Source organism: Colobus angolensis, unplaced genomic scaffold (genome assembly GCF_000951035.1).
Source record: "Colobus angolensis palliatus isolate OR3802 unplaced genomic scaffold, Cang.pa_1.0 Scaffold6, whole genome shotgun sequence".
Lineage (NCBI taxonomy): Eukaryota > Metazoa > Chordata > Mammalia > Primates > Cercopithecidae > Colobus > Colobus angolensis.
The window spans coordinates 14,039,997-14,066,984 of NW_012119598.1; the positions used below are offsets into that span (position 1 = coordinate 14,039,997).

At 47.6% G+C, this 26,988-nt stretch overlaps 2 protein-coding genes across 4 annotated transcripts in view; one reads left to right on the plus strand and one right to left on the minus strand.

The window, feature by feature from the left end:
• PHACTR1 (phosphatase and actin regulator 1) overlaps window positions 1-18,154 on the plus strand; it is a 573,087-nt gene extending 554,933 nt beyond the window's left edge. For 2 of the 3 annotated variants that reach the window (XM_011962700.1, XM_011962699.1), the window contains exons 11-15: window positions 3,616-3,671; window positions 8,648-8,709; window positions 13,745-13,885; window positions 16,465-16,541; window positions 17,374-18,154. In XM_011962700.1, the coding sequence (XP_011818090.1) occupies window positions 3,616-3,671; window positions 8,648-8,709; window positions 13,745-13,885; window positions 16,465-16,541; window positions 17,374-17,389 (352 nt within the window). In that variant the 3' untranslated portion in view covers window positions 17,390-18,154. The remainder of the gene's footprint in view (window positions 1-3,615; window positions 3,672-8,647; window positions 8,710-13,744; window positions 13,886-16,464; window positions 16,542-17,373) is intronic. The other variant, XM_011962698.1, reaches the window with a different exon arrangement.
• Window positions 11,315-24,853, minus strand: LOC105526647. The gene is given in 5 exon segments (XM_011962697.1): window positions 11,315-11,511; window positions 11,650-11,663; window positions 11,797-11,907; window positions 24,333-24,435; window positions 24,817-24,853. Coding segments are annotated over 5 exon segments (462 nt in total).
• Between the last annotated feature and the right edge of the window lie 2,135 nt (window positions 24,854-26,988).

The window sequence follows — 26,988 nt, forward strand, 5'->3', positions numbered from 1 at the left end:
AGCCTAGATATTACCAAACCATTCCATAAAAGTGGCTGCCCATCCCTTATAAAAGCAGCAAGAATTTTTAGGGAAAATAAACTGGCAGGTGAGAAAGAGCTGTTAAGATCTTTCAACGTGGAGTCGGTAAGCTGCATTCCAGACCTCTGACACAGGCTCACTCAGTTGTATAATCACCACTTTCCTCCTGCAGCGTGAGAATGCTATTTTAGAAAGGACTCAAAAGATACTGCGTCCAAATTTAGACCCTCTAATATTGTGAATTTCCAAATACACAGCTGGCCCTTGTCAATGGGGATGAAAAATGTCTTAATGGGATTGCAAAGAAAAAAAAACAAACTTTGGGTACAGCGGCTCACGCCTGTAATCCCAACACTTTGGAAGGCTGAAACAGGTGAATCACCTGAGGTCAGGAGTTCAAGACCAGCCTGGCCAACATGGTGAAACCCTGTCTGTACTAAAAATACAAAAAATTAGCGTGGGGCATGGTGGCGCGCACCTGTAATCCCAGCTACTCAGGAGGCTGAGGCAGGAGAATCGCTTGAACCCGGGAGGCAGAGGTTGCAGTGAGCTGAGATCACACCACTGCACTCCAGCCTGGGCAACAAAAGCTAAACTCCGTCTCAAAAAAAGAAAACAACCAACTTTTTTCACTCTACTCTCACACTTAGCACACTTGCGTGACCCCACACACTTCTGTGTGACACAGTTCCCCATACACCAAGCAATTCTCCAGCAGACACGAACTGGGCATCCTGTAATTCCATTTGATTCTGACCCTTTCTACTGGGATAGCGTCAGATCACACAGGTTAAGGACTCAGTCCCACAGAACTGCCCCCCACTTCAGATGCCAATACCAAGTCGCAGGTTGTCACCGATACTTACGACCCACTAGCTATACATTGGGGTTCTCACAACTCCCTCTTTGTGTTCAAATAATTTGCTAAGATGACTCACAGAACTCAGGGAAACACTTACTTTAGCAGTTTCTTACAGAGGTTACAGATGAACAGCCAGATGAAAAGATGGACGGGGCAAGGTACTGGGGGACAGAGGCAGAGCTTCTGTGTACTGTCCAGGTGCTACCCTCCCAGCAGTGGCCCCAGCCCTGTGCTCAGCCACCAGGAAGCTCATCTAATCTTGTGGTTCAAGAATTTCCGTAGAACTTCACCTCTAGCTCCCCACCCTCCCGCTCCCCAGCTGAAAGCTCCACGCCTCTAACCATGTGGTCTTTCTGGTAGCCAGCCCCATCCTAAGTTACCTAATTGGCACAAACTCTGGTGTGATCCAAAGGGACTCATTCCAAGTAACAAAATACACTCCTGACAGTCGGGAAATTCCAAGGGTTTTAGGTGCTCTGTGATAGGAACTGGGTCAAAAACAAATGTTTTATATTATGCCATGGGGATATTTTGAAAAGAAATAATAAATATGAAAATGTTCTGATACTCTTAAAAATACTTTGGAATGCAATTTCCAACAGTTTCAGGGTTTTACAGGCAGATATATGACCAAAAATCCTTTCTCTGACATTCTATTAGGCCATTCTTGCATTACTATAAAGGAATACTTCAGACGGGGTAATTTATAAAGAAAAGAGGTTTAGTTGGCCATGGTTCTGCAGGCTATCCAGGCAGCATGGCCCTGGCATTTGCTTGACTTCTAGGGAAGCCTTAGGAAGCTTCCAATCATGGAGGAAGGTGAAGGAGAGGAAGGCATATCACATGGCAAAAGCAGGAGCAAGAGAGAGAGTGGGCAGGGAGTTGCCACACGCTTTTTTTTTTTTTTTTTTTTGAGACAGAGTCTCACTTTGTCGACCAGGCTGGAGTGCAGTGGCACGATGTCAACTCACTGCAACCTCCACCTCCCAGGTTCCAGCGCTCCTCCTGCCTCAGCCTCCCAGGTAGCTGGGATTACAGGCATGTGCCACCATGCCCGGCTAATTTTTGTGTTTTTAGTAGAGACGGGGTTTCGCCACAAAGTTTTAAATGACCAGATATTGCAAGAACTCACTGTCAAGAAGACAGAACCAAGCCATGAGGGCTCCCCATCCAAGCACCTTACACCAGGCCTCACCCCGAGCAATGGGGATTACCATTCAACATGAGACAAATATCCAAACTATATGAGACACTGAAGCCCATTCCCTATATAGGATGTGTGGTGGTGACACGGGAATGTCACAGAAGCAATTGATTCTGGTCCAATGCAATAAAGAAAAACACAAATGACAACAAGCTTTGAATTAAAAATATAGTCCTTTCTGGGAGATTGAGTCCAGGACTCCCTTGGATACCAACATCCAAGGATGCTCAAGCCCCTTGTATGAAATGGCTTAATATTTGCAAAAAAACTACGCATATCCTCCCATATCCTTTAAATCATCTCTAAATTACTTATATCTAATACAAGATAAATGCTATATCAGTAATTAGACTATTGTTTTTGTTTGTATTTTTTAAATATCTTCCATCTGCAGTTGGTAGAACCGAAGAATGTGGAATTCATGGATACAGAGGACCAACTGTAGTTATGTTTGGAGACTTCATTGATTTATATTTTCACTCTAGGATCTCTCTTCAGATTTTAAGATGTGAACATCTTGCCAACTATGGACACCAGTTTCTAATACCCAGGGAGGAACTGCAACTTCTGTAACTAGGAGAGCATCCTCTCTATCCCTTAGATCCCAGTAGAGGAGTCTGAGAAGCCTAAAATTTCCTCTACAATGATTCAGTCTCTCACACAGCTCATCCCAGTGGGTGAAGCGGAATGCTGGATAATTGCAGGGTTGTTAAATAATTACGCAAACTTCAAAGGCACAGATGTCTCTGTTCCTGCTCAGGCTCCTGAGTCCGTGTCAGTCATTCCTGGGACCGAATTGCAGGCATTCCCCCCTCGGATGCCATGAGCATTCCCTGGCTACTTCTGTCACTACGTGCCATCCACTGCCTGTCCCTGCCTCCACGCATTGCATCACTGCAGGCTCATGCCCTGGCTGGTTATGATGTTTCACTTCCGGTGGCTAAATTTCATGCCTGGCCACAGGAGTGTCATTTCTGTGCCTTTGCCACTCATGTCTTCTAAGGCTCCAGAATAAGAGGAGCAGGACCGAAAGAAGAGCAGCCATTGTTCTCTGCAGACAGACACACTCTCTCACATGTCCCCGGGGCCACAGGCCTCTTTATGTTCTAACTGGGTCTGCACAGAAGAGGCACAAGGCAGGCTTTAGCCTCAAGGGAAGGAGAGGCAAGAGGCCACAGTCCCCAAGTTAGGAGGCCACAAGGAAAGAAAAGGACTTCTGTGAAGAAAAGAGTCCCGTCTAAGTTGCAGTCCACTTGCCTGGGGCCACTGGAGGAGACTGGGCTGGGGAGGGGCCGCTGCAGGGAGGAGGGTGGGGGTCAGCGGCTGTGACATGACGCACGTGCCTCTCCTGGGCTTGAAATTGAGGAACTGAGGAGGCGGTGGTGGCGAGAGTCAGTCTTTCAGAGCACAGGATGGAACAAGAACTCCAGCCATGACTCTGTCTCATGTGTCTGCAAGGGCCGAGGAGATTAATGACCCAAGGAGGCTATGATATGGTCCAAAAACTTTTCCTGGATTTTTTCCGTAGGCGGCTGAGCCAGAGGCCAACTGCGGAAGAACTGGAACAGAGGAACATTTTGAAACGTAAGTGACTAAGCCCATGGCAATCCCTGATGTTTTGTGGCGGCTTTTGTTATTATTTAATGGTAGGCCACAAGGTTTCTACTTTGCGCCTGTGCGGAAAGCACTGAAAACCTTTCTAACGGTTGAGGCTTCATGCGTGTGTGTTAGAACACCAAAGATGACCTCCCCAAAGAGAAGGCAAATTTTATTCCACTTTAGAAGCTCACAGGCGGCAGGCAGAGCCTTCCTTTTAGTGAGCTGTAAAGTCAGAGAGAAGCTGAAAAATTAGAGTGAGACCACTTATTATTTAATGATTTTTGAGAGTAGGGTCACCTTTAAACCAAAATTGGCTTGAAAATGGAGACTGTGATATGGGCGGCTAATGGCCATTTGAACTGAGACTAGAAAGCATGACTTTGCATTGCAGCTGGCTGCTGTTGATAAAAATCTCTCATCCCTTTGAACGTTAAATTTAAAGACTAAGAAAACATTTCCAAGCGAAGTGCTTCATGCCTGTCTCTCAGGATTCCCACAGCTGATCCCGGGCACGCCTGTCTGATGCTCTCATTCGAGGAAAACTGCCTTTCACTATTGCTGCAGCCAGAAAAAAATAAATGAGCCCCTTGTTTGGTTTAAGACACAGAGACATTTGAATATGTACAGAGGATCCACTTGGTGCTTTAAAAAAAAAAAAAAAGGATACAAAATACTAAAAAAGATCAAGCATTTGATGGACACCAGTATGCGTCAGTTTAGTGGTGGATATTAAATAACTTAAAAATCAAACCATTCTGTTCAGTCATTGCTACCATTCTCACCAACATTGCCTCAAGATAGTGAACAAATATTTCTGGCTTCATTCATGACCCTGTTCCCCCTACCGCACAACACACTTCTAATTTCTCTCCAGAAAAGAAAGATGTATACTATGCAGAGTTTTCTAGAAAGCCTATGTTGTACAGACCGACTCCTCGCCTCCCCCCGCTGCCCCGCCCCCCGTGCCTAGTAAATCACATGCAACCGCAGTGTGAGTTTGCCGGGAATTTCCACTGTAACCACACAAAAATATTCTTGACTTTACCTTTCTACCGTGCTCACTGTGGCCTTGTGACTTGCTCGGTATTTCGTAGTCTGCTGAAGGCTGGTGCTGGGTTCCGCTCTGATGGGGAGGCCTGTTGCCTACAGCACCCACCCCCGCCCGACGCCCTCGCATGTCCGTTTATGTCAAGCCTGCCTTTATCAACATCTTGCCTCCCGTCCCCACGCCAGCCGCCACTTCCTCAACTCTCAGTGGAAGTTATTTTCAGGATTGGGCCTTCCTGGGTCCTCGGGGAACCCTAAGCGTTGCCTAGGTCTCCAGGAATGTGCGTTTATTTTTTTTCTGCCCAAGGGGTACCCTTCAAAGTTTCCAAGCTTAATATTCTATATAATGAATTTAGAGCTTTTTCAAAGGATTTCCAAGGTCAGGGAACATTTGGCCTGTATGATGTCTTCCTTTCTGCCCCAATCTGGTACCTGAGCCATTATAAGCTTTCTGTTGTTGGAGAGAAAGATAAACAGCCAGGTGAGCCTGTACAACTTACTCACAGCCCCCTGCTCTACTTGTGGCCTCTGACCTGAGGCCTAGACTCAAAGAAGCTAAAAGCCTCCGGGGATTATTTAGGTTTCAGAAAATGGTGCTTATCACACCGGGAATACGGTTTCTGGAAAGAGATCTAAAATCCCCTAGCTCAGCTCTGGGTTCTCTCAAAGGCATCAGATCCCCTCTATGGCTTGTCCAGATCCCTGGGAGACCACAGGTCCTTTGAGCTTGGGTTTTTACCGCCATCAAGCAGGGAACTTAGATTCAGGGAACCAAAAAGGAGTTGTGAAAGATTGTTCCCATGGTTCTCTTTTATTCTCTTCCCTAATCCCTCTTGTCCCGGCCACATAGTTGCAAATTAAAGAACTCCTTGACCAATTCAAACAGACGGATCATTTCATAGTTTTGAAACTTTTCAGAAATCAACTTGTTTTCCCACAGGTTCTTATTTTTCCCTGTATTCTGGAACTATGTTCTCCTAAATATTTTTTTTTAATTTAATCTATCGCAATTGTTAAACAAACAAAAAAATGTCTAGTCATATAAGAAAACATCCTCCAACAGTTTGTTTTAAAATTGGTTTTCTGAGCTTTCAGCCATTTGAGGAACTGCTCGGTGTTGGGTGGTGGGGAACAGGGCACAGAGACGCCATGGCTCAGCCCTGGAGCTTTGAGAGCCTTGGATTGGTTTCCAGCCTCACCCTGCCTGGCCCTGGGAGCAGCCCCTGTTCTGTCCAGCAGCCAGTGAGGCCCTGTGCACCTCTGAGCACATAATGAACCCTCGGATGGTGGCAGCTGTAATGATGACATCATAGGCCTTTCCTGGCCTGTCTTCCCAGTTGCCTAATGCGGTTGTCTTGGTACCTTCTGCCTGAAAATTCATGAACCTGAGTTGGTCAATGGCTTTGAACTAAAGGTATCGATTCCGTAGGTGGTAGCTTGTGGCCCCACCCCCAAGAGTGACCTAAGGAATGTACATAAGAGATGAAGGGCTCCATGCTTTGTCAGCTGTGTCACAGGATGCCTGCTTTCACGGCTCCGAAGGGGCCTGTAGGATCAGAAGTCTGAGGCTAGTAATGAGGAGTAGAGCCGGCCCCAAGCAAAACATGACCACAGGAAAAAGCCTATCTGTGTAACCACTGAGCCAGGTAGGGTGTGACTAGCCCCTTAACACCCCTGGGCCTTCAGATCCTCAGTTATAAACCAGTGGTGGTAGATGAGGTGGTCACTAGGCCCCTCATGGCCCTAGTATTCTGTGCCTCTGTAAATTTTCACCGTGTGCCCTCTAGCTGTCCCCAGTGACCCAACATCCAGACCACCTTTCCTTCCATCCGTTCTCCCACCTGAGACATCTCCAAATAGGAGTTCCCTCCTTCTGGTTCTTGCTGTCTGCCTCCCCATTTATCTCTGCTAGATTAATTCATACTAAGATATTAATGGTTGACCAGTTTAATAGGTTTTATCCCACTGAAATTTGCATTTGTACAAATGTCACTGTCTGGGGGCTCCCTGCTTCCGGGTTTTGCTGTCTGCCCCCCAGTTTATCTCTGCTAGATAAATTCATACTGAGCTATTAATGGCTGACTAGTTTAATGGGCTTTTATTCAAGAGAAATTTGCATTAAAAAAAAAACCTCCGGGAGGGAGATAAGATCTCTAATCCAAAGGAAAGTACACTCATGGTGATGGTTTCAGGCACTGTAGGGTGGGCTGGAGCAGGGACCTCTGGTGACCTCAGCCCACAGCAAGATGTGGCTGTTTCTTGTGCTGCCTTTCTACAAAGCCTTATGCCCACAGGCAGTCGGGGGCCTAAATCAGGCCCGTAGGGGTGGCCCTCAAGGGCCTGAGTTCTGCCCTGACCTCACACCACTTGTGCTAGTGGGAGGTATAGTCACCTTCAGTGTAAAGGTGACACAGTTATCAGATGGTCCCCACCCCTTTCTAGGCACAGGGGGTTTCCTTCCTTTAAAGATCTGTCCCTTACGAAGACAAAAAGCAACCATACCTGAACTGCATGTGTGCACCAATACAACAAACTAATGAAGTTACCATAATATAATTCAACAACTGTGTCCCAGGCAGTCATGATGCACCCTACGCCAAAATCAACGTGTTTCCTTTTACTAACACCATTTGAAATGTAATCTCAGAAGGCCTGAGAATCACAGGCCTTCCTTGATACAAGCTGACTTCCATAGTTTTTTCAAGTCCAACAATGCTGTGCTGATGTCTGTGCTTCCATAGATATCAAGGAATTCTTCCAAGGTTCCGAAGGGAAAGGCTCTACCCTAGGTCATCCAGTTAGCTTAAAAGGAGAAATAAGCCCAGATTCTCTGCCCTTCAAATATCTGCCCCCTTCCCCAGACTCCCTTATATACAGCTCTTTAAAAATCTGATGAGTAAATCACCTATGTATTAAGCCAAGAGCTTTTAGGCTCTGCAGTCTACTCTTCTGAGCCACTCCTAAAAAGTCTACATGCAGGCAATTGTATCCCACACTCTGGCCTCACCCATGCTCTGTGGACTTCTTGGAAAATTCAAAGAATCGATGGAATCAGGGCTTGTGAAAGGTGAGCGTTTTGAAATTCCTCCTGCCTTGTCTTGTTCCTGCAGCAGGTCTTCTGCTCTCTCAACCCCCACAGGGCACCAGACACAAGGACTACATCACAATGAGCCTCCTTCAGTGTTTGGGAGGCTCAATAGAGAATGAGTGAGCCCCAGTCTTATCCAAAGAAAGGATCCTCACATCTCCCCAAATGCCTGTGTGTCCCTGTGTCAACATTCCCACCCACCTCCTTGCACTGTGCAGTGGCTTGCACCTGTAATCCCAGCACTTTGAGAGGCCAAGGCAGGAGCATCGCTTGATGCCAGGAGTTCAAGACTGGCCTGAACAACATAATGAGACCTCCATCTCAATAAAAAATAAAATTTTTTAAAAATTAGTCAGGTGTGGTGGCTTGCATGTGAAGTCCTAGCTACTCAGGAGGCTGAGGTAGGAGAATCACTTGAGCCCAGGAGTTCCAGGCTACAGTAAGCTATGATTGTGCCACTGCACTTTAGGCTGGGAGACAGAACGAGACCCTGTCAAAAACAAACAAACAAACAAACAAAAAAAAACCTACCTTCCTTGTAGCCATGTTTCTCAACCCCAGCATCTCTGCCTGGAGACCTGAAACCCCATGTGATGTAAAGAAGGCAAAATGATAAGGTTGACCTGCTCAGTAGCAATTTGAAATAACGCAGCTAGTTTGGAAAGCAATCCCCATAAGGAGAAGAGCAGCTGGGGGAGGGGACAGGAGCTCTCTCTTCCCTTTTTCAAACTGAAATGCTTGGCCTAGAGCCTGCCAAAGTCCAAAGAATGCACCTGTACACAACACTGTTTAGTGAAATAAAAAACATCTTAAATATTTCTTTCAGCTCGGAATGAACAAGAGGAACAGGAGGAGAAGAGAGAGATCAAGAGGAGGCTAACCCGAAAGGTAGGTGGTACTCCATGCCAAGAGCTGGGACAGGCGAGGGTGGGCTGCCCGCCACACCTCTGCTGGCCTCAGTGGCTTCACCGCTGCCTGGTTCCTCTCCTCCTGTGTCAGAGAGCGCCACTCTCTTAGTCTATAAGAGCTCTCCACTCAGTTTCATGACCCTCAGTCCTTTGAGCTGGTGACATTCAATGTTGTTTGATTTTGTGACACCCACCTACTCCCAAATAACTTGATGGCTATTGTGTTATATTTTTCATTACATTGAATGTTTTGTTTTTAAAAATTCACTATAATCCCATTAAGCAATGGGAAATTCATAATCAAAATCAGTAGTTCAAAGGCCAGTTTCAGTGGTTCATGCCTATAAACCCAGCACTTTGGGTGGCCAAGGTGAGTGGATGACTTGAAGCCAGGAGTTCGAGACCAGCCTGGGCAACATGGTAAAATGCTGTCTTTGCCAAAGTAAATATACAAAAACTAGCTGGCCGTGGTGATGTGCACCTGCAGTCCCAGATACATGGGAGTCTGAGATTGGATAATTGCTTGAGCCCAGGAAGGCAGAGGTTGCAGTTAGCCGAGATCACACCGCTGCACTCCAGCCTGGGCCACAAAGCAAGACTGTCTCAAAATAAAAGAAAAATTACTAGTTCAAATATTACACAATTATTTGCTATGACCCTGGGAAAGTATAGACTTTTTTTTTTTGCTTCCCTGACACTATTCTTTCCCTAGGAATTAAGAACTATGCAACTTTATTAGGCTAAATTATGAAAGTGCTGACAACTTTAAAGCAGATGTTTGAGAAGCACATAGACAAAAGTCATAAAACTGGAATTTTAATATATTCTTAACCCCAAAAATAGATGGTTTGGCAATGCACTGTAGCCTCGCATGCATCTCATTCCACACGAGTGTCCTCTTTAACAACAACAAACGCATTGTTCAGGCTATTCTTGGATGATGCTGAAAAGTTTAATTAATTGATGACATGCAAGATATAATACTACCTTCTGTCTGACGAAGTCAAAGTGTTTTTAATCAGCCTCCTACAGTGACCATCTTGAGAGAAAGATACTCATATCTTAGCGACAGTTAAGAGGCCCATTAACATTCATTGTAAAAAGGTTTATGACTGGATTTTTCTCCCCAGAAATATCACACAAAGGAAGAAATTCAGAGATCCTGAAATATCATACCAATTATTAAGGAGATGGTTTGTATTTCTCAACACTTTCTCTCCCTGCGAGCATCCCAGATACCTGGTGACAAGCCAAATGCCAACGCAATTAGCAAGAGCAGGATAAACAAGTGCCTGAATGGTCAGACGACTGGCTGGCGTCACCCTGGCGGAGACTAGAGCAAGAGCTAAGTGATTTCACCAGCCAGTCACTGTCCTACCCGTCAAGGTTGGACCCTTTACATCCTTACGCCCACCCACTCTTTGGATGCAGGGTGCACTTTTTCCTGAGCTTGAGTAGTAAGAAGAGCAGGGAAGATGCATTAGCTTTTTCTCATCGTGTCCTTGAAATGACAGGGGCTTGCAAAAGACACTGTGATAAATCTTTATTTCTGATATGGAAAGGTCTAGAAACTTAGAAAAAAAAGTTGTTTAAATCAGATTTTCATCAGATTTTTCGGAATTGGTTGCTGGATCCCCAAAATTCCCCCAATTTTAAAGGTTGCTTGCTAAAAGATGGTCATAGAGAAATACTTAGACATTTACTTAATTCCTATCTCTTAACAAAGTTGATATGATTTTGTGGAGAACTTGACTAATGGCATGATTTGGCAATGAGTGATTAAAGAGTCTTCCTTTCCACACCCATCTCCCTAGGGTGGGTAACACTAGGGATGGGGACCCCAAATAGTTCATAGTTTTTGCAAGTCTCCACAATCAAATAATTGCCTCTTTGTTTCTGCTCACCTCTCCTTTCTTCTCCCCGGGAAATGGCCTTGGAATTTTAGCATTTACCTTCCCCTGGGACTGGCTGGGGGGATTAGAAATAATGAGCTTGAGAGGGAATAACTGCCTCTGAGAGAGAGAGACTGGAAGAACAGAGGGGCAACTTCCACATCTGCTTTTGTGGGCAGAGATGTGGTGCCTTCCAGCAGGTAGGGAACCTACATCATCACTTCCTGGCCCTGTGTAGGTTCTTCTCTTGAGCATTTATCACACCAAGACCAGATGCCAGTGATGGTGGCTGCTTTACAGTGACTTGCCCTCAGCCCAAGAACTTCCTCAGTGAAGTTCTATTTCATTGTAATGCACTAGTAAGAAAACTAAAAAATAAAACGTAGTAACTGAGGCTGATAGCAACATATCAGTCATTTTCTTTGACCAAATTGAGACTAGTATAAAAATTATATGCTTTGCCTGCCTGCGGTCAGGCGCAGTGGCTCATGCCTGTAATCCCAGCACTTTGGGAGGCCGAGGCGGGCCTGATTTTGGCTGCAAAGATTATTTTTGCAGCATTCAAGGAAGCACTTCAGGTTCCAGATGCCCCAAGGGCTACAGCCAGCACCAGGCCAAAGGTGCATCTTCTGAGCCCTTGGTGCTCAGGGGCATAAGCCCGTGCACACGGAGGAGTGTCCTGGTGGCCGTTTGTTAGTGCTGGGGTCCTTGCACCAACTGTGGCTCTCAGAGGCAGCAGCCAGCTGCCTCCTCACTAATCCCCTCTGAGCACTTGGGCGCAGTGCCATCTTGATTTGCAAAGGCAATGTCCAAGGCCCCACGATTTTCAGGCACAAGAAACAGCCCCTGACCTGCAGCGTTTATGCTTAGTCCTCAGTTCACTCCAGACCCTGTCACAGATAGGATATTAGTAAAATCCAGGTCATGATTTCCAGGAAGAGAAATTTGAAAGTCAGGGCTTAACCATTTTTCTCACATCATGGCACACTTAGAAAATAACACTTTGGGCCAGGCTCGGTGGCTCACACCTGTAATCCCCGCACTTTGGGAGGCTGAGAACAGCAGATCATTTGAGATCAGGAGTTCGAGACCAGCTTGGGCAATATGGTGAACCCTATCTCTATTAAAAATACAAAAATTAGCTGGGCAATGTGGTGCATACCTGTAATCCCAGCTACTCGGAGGCTGAGGCAGGAGAATTACTTGAACCCAAGACGTGGAGGTTACAGTGAGCCGAGCTCATTGCGCCATTGAACTCCAGCCTGGGCAACAGAGTAAGCCTCCATCTAAAAAACGAAAAATAAAGAAAAGAAAGTAACACTTTGTCCAGCTCCTTGGGTAAACCCCGCAAGTCCTAAGGAACACAGACAGGATTCTGAGTAGGAGTCTGTTTATCTGGAGGAAATATGACAAATATTGCATGTCTTTATGTATTTTAATTATAGCACAAAATCTCCCTGCACTCACATTGTGGAGATCACGTTTTGGAACCAGGATGACTGCTGTTTTTGTTTACGGTGACCACAGCCATAATAGCCTGGGAAGCCTGTGGGTTCTCGCGACAGGCCCACACTGGTGCCAGAATGTTGTCCTGCCCAAGAAAGCCAAGGGAGGGCTACGTGCAGTCTAGGCAGGGGGGACGGCACCAGAGGCGGCTGAGTCCCTGATCCCCAGAGATTCCTGCCTTTGGCTGAGAGGGAGCTGCAGGCCTGCCTTGGCCCTGTCTGGGATGTGTCACCACTCTATTTGATACCTGCCAGCCATCCTCTGATTGTGCTCTGCCAGCATGGGAGCAAGTTAGAACATTCTCGCACCAGCCAAGGGTGTGGGGAAGCTGCCTGTGGCAGAGTTGAAACTGCCAGGGTGGTTTGGACTCCATTGTGTTTGTTTTATGGGCCTGAGTTGCAAGATTCTATGAGACAGTGTCTTCTAGTAATAGAATTACACAGAGTTTAGGGCTCGGAGGGAAAATTGCTTTTAAGTAGCATTGGTTGAACATCAATTGACGGCATCTTAAAGACAGCAATTGTGTTGCTCCAGGAGAAATAAACCTGGTGACAGGAAGAGATAATAGAAATGTCAGCCTTATGTTGCTAAAGTAGAGGAAGGGGTCCTCATGGCTAATATCGGGAGATGGCAAAATACATGTGAATCTTCCTTTTACTTGCCTCATCTCTCATTCCTGCAGTCCTTCATCAGGGAGCATCCAAAGGGCTGGTCCTGAGTCGCCCTTGGCATAAATGTGGCCTTTTTCTGTACTTACTCAGCTCCGCATTTGTTGACTGACCTTCCCCTTGACCTTCTTGCAGAGGGCTGTCACCAACGTTCGGGCTGACCTCTTCAGCCAGCAGATTCCCATCCCCGCATACCCCGAGTCTGCATACCATTTTCACATACGCTTTTTTGCATCTAAAACACACACAAAATGTATTGCAAACCCATCTTGGAGAAGGCATTCAATGTGACACACAGATGTGGACTCGCAAATCCAAAATAAGACAGAATCATTGTAGAATATCCCTGTCCCCTGGCGGGAGTAGGACAGATAAGAAGAAATGCACTACAGAAGCCCACAGCCAAACAGCTCCTAGCAACGGCTGGGACTCAGCAATGTCATGAAGATAGAGACTGTTTACTATCGGTTTGTATGGGTGTAAACACAGTATTGTAAATATGCTTTAGTCCTGATCTTTTTATATTCTCTACTGAAATATACACAGGTAAAATGATATGATGCCTGCAATTTGTTTCAAAGAAATCCACATGTGAATGTAGTCAAGAGTTGATCATTGTTGAAGTTGGTGATAATACACCAAATTCATGATATTAGTCTCCTTCCTTCTTTTGAAAATTAATATAATAAAAGATTTTTTTTAAGTTAAAAAAAAAGACAGAGCTTGGCCTAGAGGGTATGTAAGGGATAACAAAGCTCTCTCTTAGGACTGAGAAAGGGTCCAGTCCCAAGAGTCAGGAGACTTGGGTCCCCCTACCCCGGCCCTCACTCACTATGCAACGCATTGCCTCACTGAACCTTATTTTCCACACCTGCAAGTTCACAGACAGGACCGAGTGCCATGGTCAACCCTTCTGGCTGACTGGGTCTGTCTCTCTCCCTCCCTGCAGCTCAGTCAAAGGCCCACCGTGGAAGAGCTTCGGGAAAGGAAGATCCTCATCCGCTTCAGTGACTACGTGGAGGTGGCTGACGCTCAGGACTATGACCGCAGGGCAGATAAGCCGTGGACCCGCCTCACCGCTGCAGACAAAGTAAGCAGAGGGGAGTGCTGGAGAGTGGGAGGCAGGATCATCTGCTGGGTGTCACGCTGGGCTCACCACTGGGGAGCGTGTAGGGAGACCCGCAGCCAGGCCTCAGCTGCAGTCCCCGTAATGGAGTGTTGGGACACCTTTCCCCAGGGGCCAGAGATAATCTGCAGAAAGGCTGCTGAATCGAAGAAAACACAAGGCACATAATACTGTGCCCGTTTTGCAGGAGGAGGAGCAGCAGCCTAGGAGGCTGTGCCCAGAGAAAGAGAATAGCACTGGATAGGCGTAGACAGGTGAAGGCACGAGGCTCTGGGCTCATCACAGCCCTTCTGTGTAGGGGACACTGCTGCCGGCATCCAACGGGGGATTCACCAAACCAAAAGAAAAGACAAAGTCGACACGTAACCTCAGGAGAGAAATAGGCACAAATCAAAGAGACGTCGCAAAACATATCTTGCCGCACTAGACCCTCGCCGATTCAGAAAACAAAAAAAATAATCTGAAGTTCGGTTTGTTTTTTAGGAAAAGCAGTGATGCCAATGAGAAATCATTTTCTCTCTCCACCAGACGAGGCATCAGAATGAACCTCTGTTTGGTAATCCTCTCTGATTCTAGTCTGGTCACCATGAGGAGCTGGAGGGTTAAGGGCCTCCTCTAAAATGTAGTCTGTGCGCTGGGCGCGGTGGCTCACGCCTGTAATCCCAGCACTTTGGGAGGCCGAGGAGGGTAAATCACTTGAGGTCAGGAGTTCAAGACCAGCCTGACCAACATGATGAAACCCCATCTCTGTTAAAAATACAAAATTAGCCGGGCTTGATGGCACGCACCTGTAATCCCAGCTGCTCGGGAGGCTGAGGCAGGAGAATTGCTTGAACCCAGGAGGTGGAGGTTGCAGTGAGCCAAGATTGCACCACTGCACTCCAGCCTGGATGACAAGAGTGAAACTCCATCTCAAAAACAAACAAACAAATATATATATATTTATTATATATATATTTATTATATATATATTTATTATATATATATTTATTTTATATATATATATGTAGTCTGGAATAATGATCGGCCCAATGTGTAGGTGACAATAGAAACTACGGAGTGTGTCAGGGGCCTTCTGCTCAACAGTCCTGCCTTCACTCTGTCCGTTTCAGGGACCCGGGGTTTTCTTATATGATTCAGCAGGCCCAGGATGGCTACATTATCACCAACCCTGGATCCAGGAGTTGCAGGAAACATGGATGCAGGCACATTGCCGCACTCGGGTGGGACTGAAGCAGCCAGAGGCAGACAGACTTCCAGAGACGACCTCGCCTGTGGCGGGTCAACCCACAGACACAATGTGTGGAAGACTATGCCCTCCTCTGTAAACACAGCATTCACATCTTCCCTGCAAGGGAATTTGTGAGAGCAACCCAGGAACTGGCACTGCCATGCCCCAGACAGACAAACCCAGCTCCCCAGGAGTGTGTCATCTAAATACAAAGAGGAAGGGGCTTTCGCTCTTGTCCTCTCCTGTCCACACTCTCACTGTGGTATGCTTGCAAGGATAAGGATATTCGCAAGTGTGCAAGGAAACCACAGACGTCTCTACTTGCACCCTCATAGAGTTCTGAGTAGCTCTTAGGCCGAAAACATATCCAGTTTCTCAATGGCTGTTGGGGACAAAAAACAGGAAGCACGGGGTGACCCCTGCCCCCCGCCCCACAGCTGCTACCCAGGCACTTAAACCTAAGCCAGCCTTCTTTTCCTGGGGAGGGCCATTCTGATCCCACATGAAGACTTTTCTATTCTCAAACTCCTGGGGCCTTGATATTCCCATCAAAGCAGGTATCGGCCATAGACAGAGCCGTGCAAGAAGGCACGCATTTGCGATTTCCACCCTTGAGGAAGGAGTGAGGTTGTCTCCGGCCCCAGCTGCCTTCTCTACCAGCCCCTCCTCCTCCCCTGCTCTCTCATGGCCTCTCTTTGCTGTCTGATTCCAGGCCCTGCCTCCTCAGTGGCAGTATTGTAAAGATGGGGTGATTTGGGATCATCTCAGAACATGTGAGGTTATTTAAAACATATCTTACGTGGTGAAACACATCACTGAAGAGTCAGGCGAGTTGTAAAAGAGCAAAAGCAAAGGGTTGGTAGGGAGCTGGCCATCACCTTTCCCCCTAATTTGGTTGGAGAATTTGATTCATGCTTTCTAGAAGTCTCCACCTCGAGGCATCAGTGTGCCTGTGCTGAGCTGTTTATTTACGGAAGATGAGAGGTTGACATTGAATGTGTTCTTGGGCCCCCAGGAGTGTGGGGTAGGCATACACCACCATTGATGCCCCAATGCCACAGCTCTGTGAAAAGAAGAAAAACACACTTCAGGCAATAGCCTGTCATCATTTGCAACTTAGATTTAGGGAAGGAGGGGAATCTTTGTTTTAAAGGACATCTCAGGTGATTTTTCTTCCTCCCAATGAAAGAATTCATCTTAAACTTGTTGGTCTTTGTTGAAGAAGAAAAATATGTTGTTAGGAATGAACTGAAAGGGGAGTTTTTTTCTGATTCTCTCCCATTGCACATTGATGGGCTTCTGTTGATTCCAGGCTGCCATCCGAAAGGAGCTCAATGAATTCAAAAGCACTGAGATGGAAGTTCATGAATTGAGTAGACACTTAACAAGGTTAGTACTGAGGGTTTTTTATTCCTTCAAGTTGCAATATTTATCTCCAAATGAAGTTCTCTCCCTTGTGGGTTACGAGTGGGTTGGTGGGTGCCGTGGGAGGGAAGATAATAGGAAGGTAGGCATGCAGTTCCACTTCAGGTTACTGAAATGAGGAAGCAGAACATAGATGGCCCGGGCTAAAAGCAACTTTCTGCAAAGTCTGAGGTCCATTCATTTAAACTAAAGGTCTGATAAGCACCAGACTACCAACAACCCCAAGGTGAGTTTTCGTGAAAACTCAAGTCAAGGAGAAAAGATTGTTGCCAATTTGCAGCCAGTCAGCAGAGGCCAAACCTGAACAAAATACCAAGTCCTAGTGGGACTTCCAAAGTGGACCACTTCTGTTATTCCCTGACATTCTCCCTGACAGTCCAGCATGATGATGATATTTGGGGAAACTGAGGCACAGAGTGATTAAGAGACTTATATAAGGTTGCATTGCTAGTTAGCAACAGTGCTATTGATTTAATTCTGACTTTCTTTTGGGGGGAACATTTAGAGAAATAGGACATAGCAAGTATTTAGTCTAGAGACTGAGAGACACAGATTGGGTTCTGCACCTTGCTGCTGGATCCAGGCTGATGGCAGGAGGTGGAGGCCACCAGGGCTGCCCCTGATGAAACTATTTCAAAACCAGGTGTGCGTTCAGTGGCGCTCCTGTGGGGATGATGGTGGGAAGCTCACCCCTCCCTCTCACGGTCAAGAAACTCCCTGAGGATGGGAGATTGGACTGTTGAATCCTGCACCTTTGGCAGCCCCTTGGTCTTGATGTAATTGTTTGTTTCCTTAGGTTTCACCGACCTTAACAGTCGAATTCCTCTTGAGTGCTATGCTGTCTTCAAAACATAAATTTATAAGAACCATAAGTGCTGGTATTTATTCACTTCCCCATTATGATGTAAATCTTCTGAACTGCCTTTTTTTTTAAAAGAAGAAAAATCAAGGAAACACAATCAGGATTTTATGTGTGAAAACACAAAAGTGATGGCTCGGCGGTCCAAGCTGCTGGTCCCACTTCTGACACCAAAATGCATCCCAAACCCCAGCAGTGCCAAGGGCACCGGCAGGGCCCTGACTGAAGACTTTCCAGCAGGTGGAATGGTCCTTGTCCTCTCCAGCCAGGCCCAGCAGGCACTGCCTTCATGAAGTCTCCAGCAAACCTCTTCTTCACAAGTGTCTGTCACCTGAGTCCAAAGAAAGCTGAAGGGGTGGGTTTGTTTTGGGGGGTACTGTGCAAAGCTAATGATCTGGTTGGACTCCTACACTTGGCCAAATGTGCTGGCTCCAGACATGACATCTGGTTTGGGGGCCCTTTGAAGTTGATGCCAAGAAGGAGGGAGCACCTCTCAGTTGTCCCTGGCTTTTCCCTCCCTTCAGCCACCACCACACAGTGAACAAAAGGGAAGGGCCCATTTCTGGGGGAGTCTGGCTGCCTCTTGGCTACGAAGGCTGGCACTGAGCACCCATCCTACCCCCTCTGCCTGAGCTGAGCTGCCTTTCGGGAAGCTCTGGTTTAGAAGGGGAAAGTTGTCATCTGCTCAGTTCAAATAATCAACCCATCCATATTCAGAGAGTCCAGTGTCATGAGTGACCCACGCACACACAGCCATTGCTAAGGTACTCCTGTGCTGTTTATAAGTCTGAGTGGGAGGACCCTATAGAACCCTGTGGGGTCAGAAATTGCTTGGCTGACATTTATTTTCTCTGTGTGTCTTGGAGCCGGTGATTATATGGCTTGGGAGTTCCTAGCTTCTGTGTATAGGACCACTGCATACAGGCCAGAAACCTTTCCTATAGGACTGGCTTTCCAGCCACTGAGGGACTGGTACTCCAGAACCACTCCATGGCCTTCTCTTTTTTGTTTTTGCACTGAAGAGTTTCTGTGAAGGAGCCCCGGAGTTGGGCATGTGCCAGAATCAGGCCAACACCAGCCACACCTGCCCACAGTGCCCCTTCCTGCTCCAGTTGATCCAGAGAGCTCTTCCCTCTCCCTCATGATGCCGGGAAGCGTGACTGTGGGTATGTCTCTGACTGGGATACCGAGGGTAGGGTGTGCAATGAGGCCAGGACCCTCCTAAACCCTAACAAGCATCCTAATGAGGCCCATTGCAGCTTTCGTTTTCCTTCCTAACAGAGCTCGCAGGCCCTCAGTCACAGAGCTCTCTCACTTTCTAGAGTGACTCCATTGTTACCCCAGTCTTTCTAGGTGGTGGCACACTCTCCACCACACATGCCATTTAGAAAGATGCCAGCTTGGCCTTTCCAAAAAGTTAACCAGTCTCCCACCACGAACCCTGTGGGAGCGGGTTACTCTTAGGATGCACACCTGTCAACGAGGCCATTGCATTTTTTGGCACGCATGAACGGCTCTCATGTAGGCACTAACCCAGGAGCCAGACAACTGCTGGGGAGAGTTCAGGGCAGCTCTTTGGGCGGTGCCTCCAGCTGCAGCTTTGCCTTGCCACCTGGAGCTAGCACGCCTCTGCCCAACCCAAGGAGGATGCCATCACTAGATCCTTCTTTTTTTTTTTTTTTTTTAACTCTTGAATCTGAATAGTTCCTGCCGTGGGGAGAGGTATTGTTCAGGGAAAATGTGATCGGGATTTTAGTGTGGCTGTAAACGCAGTCTTCCCGAAAGGCTTACTGACGTTTGAATGTGCAAATGGTATGACGAAAGATGTAGGGCTCTTTCGTTGAACTTCTCTACGGCGGGTGGGCGGGCATGTGTTCCAGGTGGAGGTGCCTGCCGGCCAGGCTTTGAGTCTGAACTTCCTCTAACTGCAGCTGGGCTCCTGGCACACGTGGTGCCCTGGCATGATGGTCCTCCGTGACCAGGAGCGAGTCCTAAGGAAATTCATTCCATTGACTGGACTCCCTCCCATGATAGGCCCATGGCTTCTCTGCTGGCCTTGGTTCTTGGCCCTTCAGATTCCCTGGGGATATAAGGCCCAAGTGGATCTCCCTGCAGCCAGCCAGCAAACAGCCCAGGGTTTCCGCCCAAAGTGCCCTCATGTTGCAGTCCACTTTGTGCATGGAAGATACTGAACACAATTTCCACTGCTCTTCCTGCAGGACCTCTTTTCCAGAAGTCACTTGCTCAGACTGAGGGGTGCACCTCCCCTGCCATTGACAGGTCCTGCGCCTTCAGGATGGGCTATTTCAAGCCTGTTTTAAGTGGCTCTTATACAGGCTCAGCAACCTCTGTGGCCTGCAGGATGGGCCTTCTGCTGTCTCTTTCCTTTCTTAAAACCTTAAGGTCTTTCTAGAGACCTATTCAATTTTCTTTCTTTTTTTTTTGGCTACAACATCATGACAACTGTAGCAATTTGTGTTACTTTCCAAGATGACAATTTGACATTAATTAAGGGAAAAAATAAAAGGGTGAGCTAGATGACTTAAAATGCATCTCTTTTTTGAAAAAGCTGCAGCTGGCAAGTCAAAGTTTATTTTATGTGTATAAATTCCCAGTTGAGCATTTTTTCATTTGGATTAGTGTGAGAGGAAAAATGTGAAATGTCTCAAATCAAATGCTTCCTTCTAAAGATTAGACATTGCCCGATCCTGCCCTCTGCCCCCAATCAATGACAGAAGAGATCGCCATCAGCCTACTAGCTTTTTTTAAATGGCTGATATATTCATCTCCAAAGGCCCTCAAAGCCCTGTAAAACTTTTAAAACTTTAGCCTTTATGTCAGATTAGAGAAACCAAACAACGTGACGGTAAATGTGATGAAAAGCTCTGATTTTATTTTTCTCCCGCTTATGAACATGTATTTTTATTTGCTGAATGAAAATCGTGGTGTGTTGCTTCGATGAATGGAATTTCAGGTTCTCCCTGTGCACAGCCGGTGGGCAAAGGTCACCTTCAATGACTTTTTCTCCCTATCTGTCTGTTAATCCCCAGACCGGTTGCATTTTCCAGTTGCTTCCTGGGTGTCTGTACATAGTTTGTCTTTGTATAGGAGTGAGTGTGGTGACCGTCAATCCCCTGATCTCCCGGGTTCTAATTTAACAGATGATGGCTGTATGAGGAAAACGATGTAAATAGAGAATACGAATTAAACTGGATCTCTGTGGCCTAGGTTTTGTACATACAGAAACTGCATGGCATTTAAATTATTGTTTGTCTCTGATGATGTATGCAGTTTCTTTAAAAACAAACCAAAAAAAAAGGTCAAAAAAAAAAAAACCTCTTGACTCTCGTGTGTTTTATCAACCAGCAGCAGAAACCACCCAAAATGCTTTGACTGGGAAAGGGAGGTTTCAGGAATGGGAGAGGTCAGCTCACCTGCAGCATACATAGTGAGAGTGAGTGGACATACGGGACAACCGCACGTCTCTGGTATTATTGGGGGAAGGAAGTATTGTAGCACATACATTAACTTTCTAGAAGACTCTTGTGTACTGGGAGTTTTTTCCTCAACTGTTGTCTTTTTTGTTTTGTTTTTGTTTTTGTTTTTTTGAGACGGAGTCTTGCTCCGTCACCAGGCTAGAGTGCAGTGGCACGATCTCAGCTCACTGCAACCTCTGCCTCCTGGGTTCAAGACATTCTCCTGCCTCAGCCTCCCAAGTAGCTGGTACTACAGGCACATGCCACCATACCTGGCTAATTTTTGTATTTTTAGTAGAGACGGGGTTTCACCATGTTTGCCAGGATGTTCTCGATCTCGACCTCGTTATCCGCCCGCCTCAGCCTCCCAAAGTGCTGGGATTACAGGCGTGAGCCACTGCATTCAGCCTTCCTCAACATTTTTATAAGAATATCTAAAATGTCAACTCTCCTTTTAATGATCCGGGAATAATGAACATAAATTTAACTTTTTGTGAAATCACTCAGGGTCATCTCTGTAGTGTCAGGTATCAGACAGTCTTAGAACAGCAATGCCTTGGGGGCTTTTGGACTGTCACTGCCCCTAAACAAAAGCCCCAGACTACTTTTTTTTTTGAGTCCTTCTCGTCCTAATCGCTATCTCTGTTTTTTGGGGGTTTTTTTTGAGACGGAATCTCACTTTGTCTCCCAGGCTGGAGATCTTGGCTCACTGCAACCTCTGCCTCCCTGGTTCAAGTGATTCTCCTGCCTCAGCCTCCTGAATAGCTGGGACTAGAGGTGTGCACCACCAAACCTGGCTATTTTGTTGTTGTTGTTGTATTTTTACTTTTAGTAGAAACAGGTTTCACCATGTTGGCCAGGCTGGTCTCAAACTCCTGGCCTTGTGATTTGCCCACCTCGGCCTCCCAAAGTGCTGGGATTACAGGCATGAGCCACCGTGTCCGGCCGAAATTTTTAAAACATTCAACTTAGTCGTTAGGAAAGAGTTAGCTTTAAAGCAAGTCCTGCTGAGGTCTGTCTCTCGAACAGTTTAGATTCCTCTCCTTCAGGTCACCACAAATCTGCCATCTCTCCCTGCGGTCCCACCCTGCCACGCACTGCCCTCCTGGAGAGCTGGGTGGCCCTGGGACCTACCCTCCCAAGTGCCTTTGTGGGGCCTCATCCCGAAGCCACCATCAATCAGGTTATCTGACATCCTTCTGCCTCCCCCTGCCCTTGGGCAAAACACCCTGGGGTGATGTTGGGGGTGATGTCTACAACACAGTGCGTTGTCCCCTACGGATCGCAGGTTTCAGGGTGCTCCATGGATGTGGCTACTTAACCTGTTAATCCGAAGGACAAGTTTGACTCGCGAAACGCTCCCTGGCTCACTCTCCACAGGTGCTAAGTGATCTCCTCCACGGGTGTGGCTTCAGATGACGCCCTGTCTATGGCTAGAGCTCAGATCTGTCCTGAGCCCCTGGCGCAGGTTTTCTAAAAAGCAGCAGGGTATCATAGAACGTTCCACAACTTGGAGCTGGAGGCCATTATGCTAAGTGAAGCAACACAGGAGTGAAAAACCAAGTATCATATGTTCTCACTCATAAGTGGGAGCTAAGCTATAAGGACACAAAGGCCTAAAAATGATATCATGGACTTTGGGGACTCAGAAGGGGGAGGGTGCGAGGGGGGTAGGGATAAAAAGTACACATTAGGTACAATGTACACTACTCGGGTGATGGGAGCACAAATCTCAGAATAAACTACTATATAATTTATCCATGTAACAAAAAGTCACTTGTGGGGCCGGGCACGGTGGCTCATGCCTGTGATCCCAACACTTTGGGAGGCCGAGGCAGGTGGATCACCTGAGGTCGGGAGTTCGAGACCAGCCTGGCCAACATGGTGAAACCCCTTCTCTACTAAAAGTACAAAAAATTAGCCAGGTGTGGTGGCGGTCGCCTGTAATCCTAGCCACTTGGGAGGCTGAGGCAGGAGAATCACTTGAACCCAGGAGGCAGAAGCTGCAGTGAGCGGAGATCACATCATTGCACTCCAGCCTGGGCAACAAGAGCGAAACTCTTATCTCCAAAAAAAAAAAAAAAAGCCACCTGTACCCCGAAAGTTATTGAAACATAAATAAATAATAAAATACAATACAGATACACTAATTTTTGAAAAAGGTTCTCCCACCTGGATGACGGCAGCCATGGTCTTTTTGCCTGTGGCCTCAGCATCCAGTCCTGCCGCCAGAGTCATCTCTCCAAACTCAGACGGGCTCACCCCACCCTCCTGCTTGGTGCCTGCAGCAGCCTCCACTTTCTTACCTCTGCAGTGTGGCATCCACAGCGACAGTGTGGTCCTTGCTCACTTCCGCCAGCCTCACTTCCCGTCCCCTGCTGCATCACTCTGCTCAGGCTTCCCGGGCAGACCCTTCTGGTGTGTGTGGTCTGGGAGTCCTGTGAGGGACGCTGTTGATGTGGCCATTGTGGTGACCACCTCAGGGACAACCAGGGTTTTCAACAAGGGCCTGCGGGCACTGAGCAATGAAGCTTCCCTGAAAGGAGTCCAAGAGAGGTCTCACGTAGGCAACCTTGGAACGCAATGAGGAGCATACAAAACAAAAAAAGGATGAACAAATAGCTGTCTCCTCTGACTCCTGGCAGGTGGCGGCCCTGACGTCTAACTCTGGCTGGCTGGTCACTTGATTCCTACCAGTAGCACCACTAACAGCTCCCACACAGTAAACACTTAGCATACCCTAGGCACTGTGTTAGGCCATCTTCATGCAGCATTTTCCTTAACCCTTACAACACCTTGGTCACCGATGAGGAAACTCAGGTCCCCAAACAACAACGTGGGCAAAGTCACACAGATGGTAAGTGGTGGAGGGGCTTCCAAACCCAGGTCTGCCTGACTCGAAGGCAGTGCCCTTAACCTCCCTGCCACGCCGACGTGTTGTGGCTTTCTCTCTACCTTCTTGAGTTCACACTGCCACAGCATCCATCCAGGTATCCCATTTGCCTGTCTTGAGGGATTACATAGTCTTCCGACACCGAGGATCACAGACTGGGAAAGATCACCGACTGCCTCGGCCGGGCGCGGTGGCTCAAGCCTGTAATCCCAGCACTTTGGGAGGCCGAGACGGGCGGATCACGAGGTCAGGAGATCGAGACCATCCTGGCGAACACGGTGAAACCCCGTCTCTACTAAAAAATACAAAAAAACTAGCCGGGCGAGGTGGCGGGCGCCTGTAATCCAAGCCACTTGGGAGGCTGAGGCAGGAGAATGGCGTGAACCCGGAAGGCGGAGCTTGCAGTGAGCTGAGATCTGGCCACTGCACTCCAGCCCGGGCGACAGAGCGAGACTCCGTCTCAAAAAAAAAAAAAAAAAAGATCACCGACTGCCTCCAAGCCCTGGCTCCCAGCTCCTCCTCCTCGCCTCCCATGCACAACTTCATCTGTGGTTAAGCTGAGTCTCCCCCTTCCCCACACCATGGGGACCTCCCACAAGCATTTGACAGTCAGCCAACATTTATGACTTCCTGCAAGGGAAGTAGAAGTCACAAACGAGGCACATGTACCGTGTGGTCCTACCTAGAGCTGTTGCAAAGGCAGGAAGAGAAGGGCATGCTACCTAATGAGAGGCAAGAACACCAGACTCACTTCTTCATCGTGTGTGAGTGTCCGGCCCCTCACCTAGAAGCTATTTTCTGGGGGGAAGAAAGGGTTCTGGTCCTAATCAAATAATGCTCTCCACATTTCATAATAGGGAGCCATGATCGTCCACTATTTCCATGCGCAACACTGCAGAGGAAGGCAAAAGGCTCTCATTAATTAAACTAATGAATTCATCTGCAGGAGACAGGAAGAGTAAACCACGGAAACAGAATTGACTAATTCTTCTTCCATTAAGACGCATCTACTCCGAGCCAGAATTCCAGACCTGGTTCCCTTCCTCATCCGTGATGAAGACGTTGCGTCTCATGTGGTCACAAAGGCGCGGTATTTCCTATGTGGAGATACCATTGCTGTTCTGCCTTTGATAAATTTAAAAAACCAACAATAAAAAAAAAATTAATTAAAAAAAAAAAAAAAAACAGAGACAGAAATGGTAGAGGGAGGGAGGAAAATGCTGTCAGTTCCTTAATCACCAATCACCAACCTGGAGTGGTCACTGACACCTTGTCCCAGTGTGGCGGGGATGGGGCATGGGGGGTCCCTGGGGTCCATGGTCCTGGGGTCCATTCAAAGCCTCCACCCAGAAGAGGACAAGCCAGTCTCCAGCTACACAGGTAAAAAAAAAAAAAAAAAATACTTCACACATGAATTGAACTTCTTATCTCAGTCCTGACCAGGGACGGAATCAGAATAAAGGCTTTGGTCTCACACAGCAACCCTGTGGCCAGTCCCCGCAGTCCAGCAGGCCTGCCACTGTGCTGACCGAGGCCGTCATGCATGAAGCACATCCGGGGCTTTATGGCTCAACACCTGAGCCTCCTGGAAGGCCTTGGCCGCCTCACTGAAGCCCCAGCGTACTGGCTCTGCAAGGCCCTGGGGTTCAAATAGCAAAAATGCCACCTGGCAAGAGGCTGGCTTTGTTCAGACTGTGTGCTGCCTTGTCGCTGGGGTGGTGGGGACATTTTCCAAGCCACCATTAGAATTGAGCTGTCACCTGGGCCAGCCCCACCCCTCCATGCCCCAGCCCACTCGTCAGCATCCACGCAATCATGGCAGGAGCCCCTGTGGCAGCTGAGCCACCTTGGGTTTTCCTCAATTCCATCTCACTGACTTGGTGACGACAGCCCCAAAGCAGGCAGGACGAAGCCCTTCTTTCTTCCTAGAAAAGTACCTGAAATAACACGCTCATTTTTAGACTCCCAGGAGTTGGTGCTGAGGAAGGGTCCTTGGGGCTGGGACATGGAGAACAGCCACCGGTCACTGCAGACCCTTTTATCCTGGCTGCCTTTCCCCTCTATTGGCACAATTTCCTTTTCCATCAAAAAATTTAGTTACAATTTTTTTTTTAATAAGAAGACCAGAAAGAACACACAGGCTGGCCGCCTTTTATAGGACAAAACACGAACAGGGAAACTTAACTTGTGTGTAACATGCGCGCCCAGACAGACCTTCTTTCAATCATATCCAATTTTAAAATCCAGGAACCGGCCACAGTAAGGAAAGGCAGGCATGTTTCAGGCTGTCCAGCAGCTGGGCAGAAAAACAGAGACCCCAAACAGTGAGAGGCTCCAATTGAGCCATCCTAGTTCAGGTCTCCCTGGTGACCCCTTGCTGTGCGGGGAGGTAAGTGCATCTCTTGATATTTTTAGTTCACTGTAAAGACATGGTTTTTGCCCTCCAGGAATCAGCTAGCTATGCATGAGCGGAAACCCTGCAGGTGCCGAACGTAACTGATTGGAGTGGGGAGGAGGGGAAGGACAAAGAGTGATGGCTTCAGGTTTGGAGAGTAGTTGAGTCTTATTAGAGGCAAAAAGCATCTCTGATTTGGACAGCAGAGGTGTGCACAGTTCTGCTGTGGTTTCAATCTTACTACAGGCTACAGTCAACAGGACAGCACAAACGCTCTTTGTTGCTCTTTGTTCGGCCGGCTCAGAGCAAGCAACTGGGGTAGAGTCACTTAGATTTCAGCAGCAAAGCTGTGCAGGGAGGCAAGACATTGCCTGCGCTGCCTCCCAGGCCTCAGTATCACGCCTAGGAGCTGGTGGAGGAAGACGCCAAGGCAGGTTTCTCGAGCCCAGTGGAAAGCTTCTTGTTCTGCCCCCAGCTCCCTCCCAACAAAACCAAAGACCATTCATGCTAAAAGGGTCACCTGGTCCAACCCTTCTGGCCACAACAGAGGAAGGGGCTCTGCCGCCCTCAGTACACCAAGGGGGACACCCCTAAAGAAAGCACTAGAAGGTGGGGTGCAGTGGCTCACACCTGTAATCTCAGCATTTTGGGAGGCTGAGATGGGTGAATCTCTTGAGCCCAGGAGTTCGAGACCAGCCTGGCCAACACGACGAAACCCCATCTTTACAAAAAAATGCAAAAAACTAGCTGGGCATGTGTCTGTAGTCCCAGCTACCAACTACTGGGGA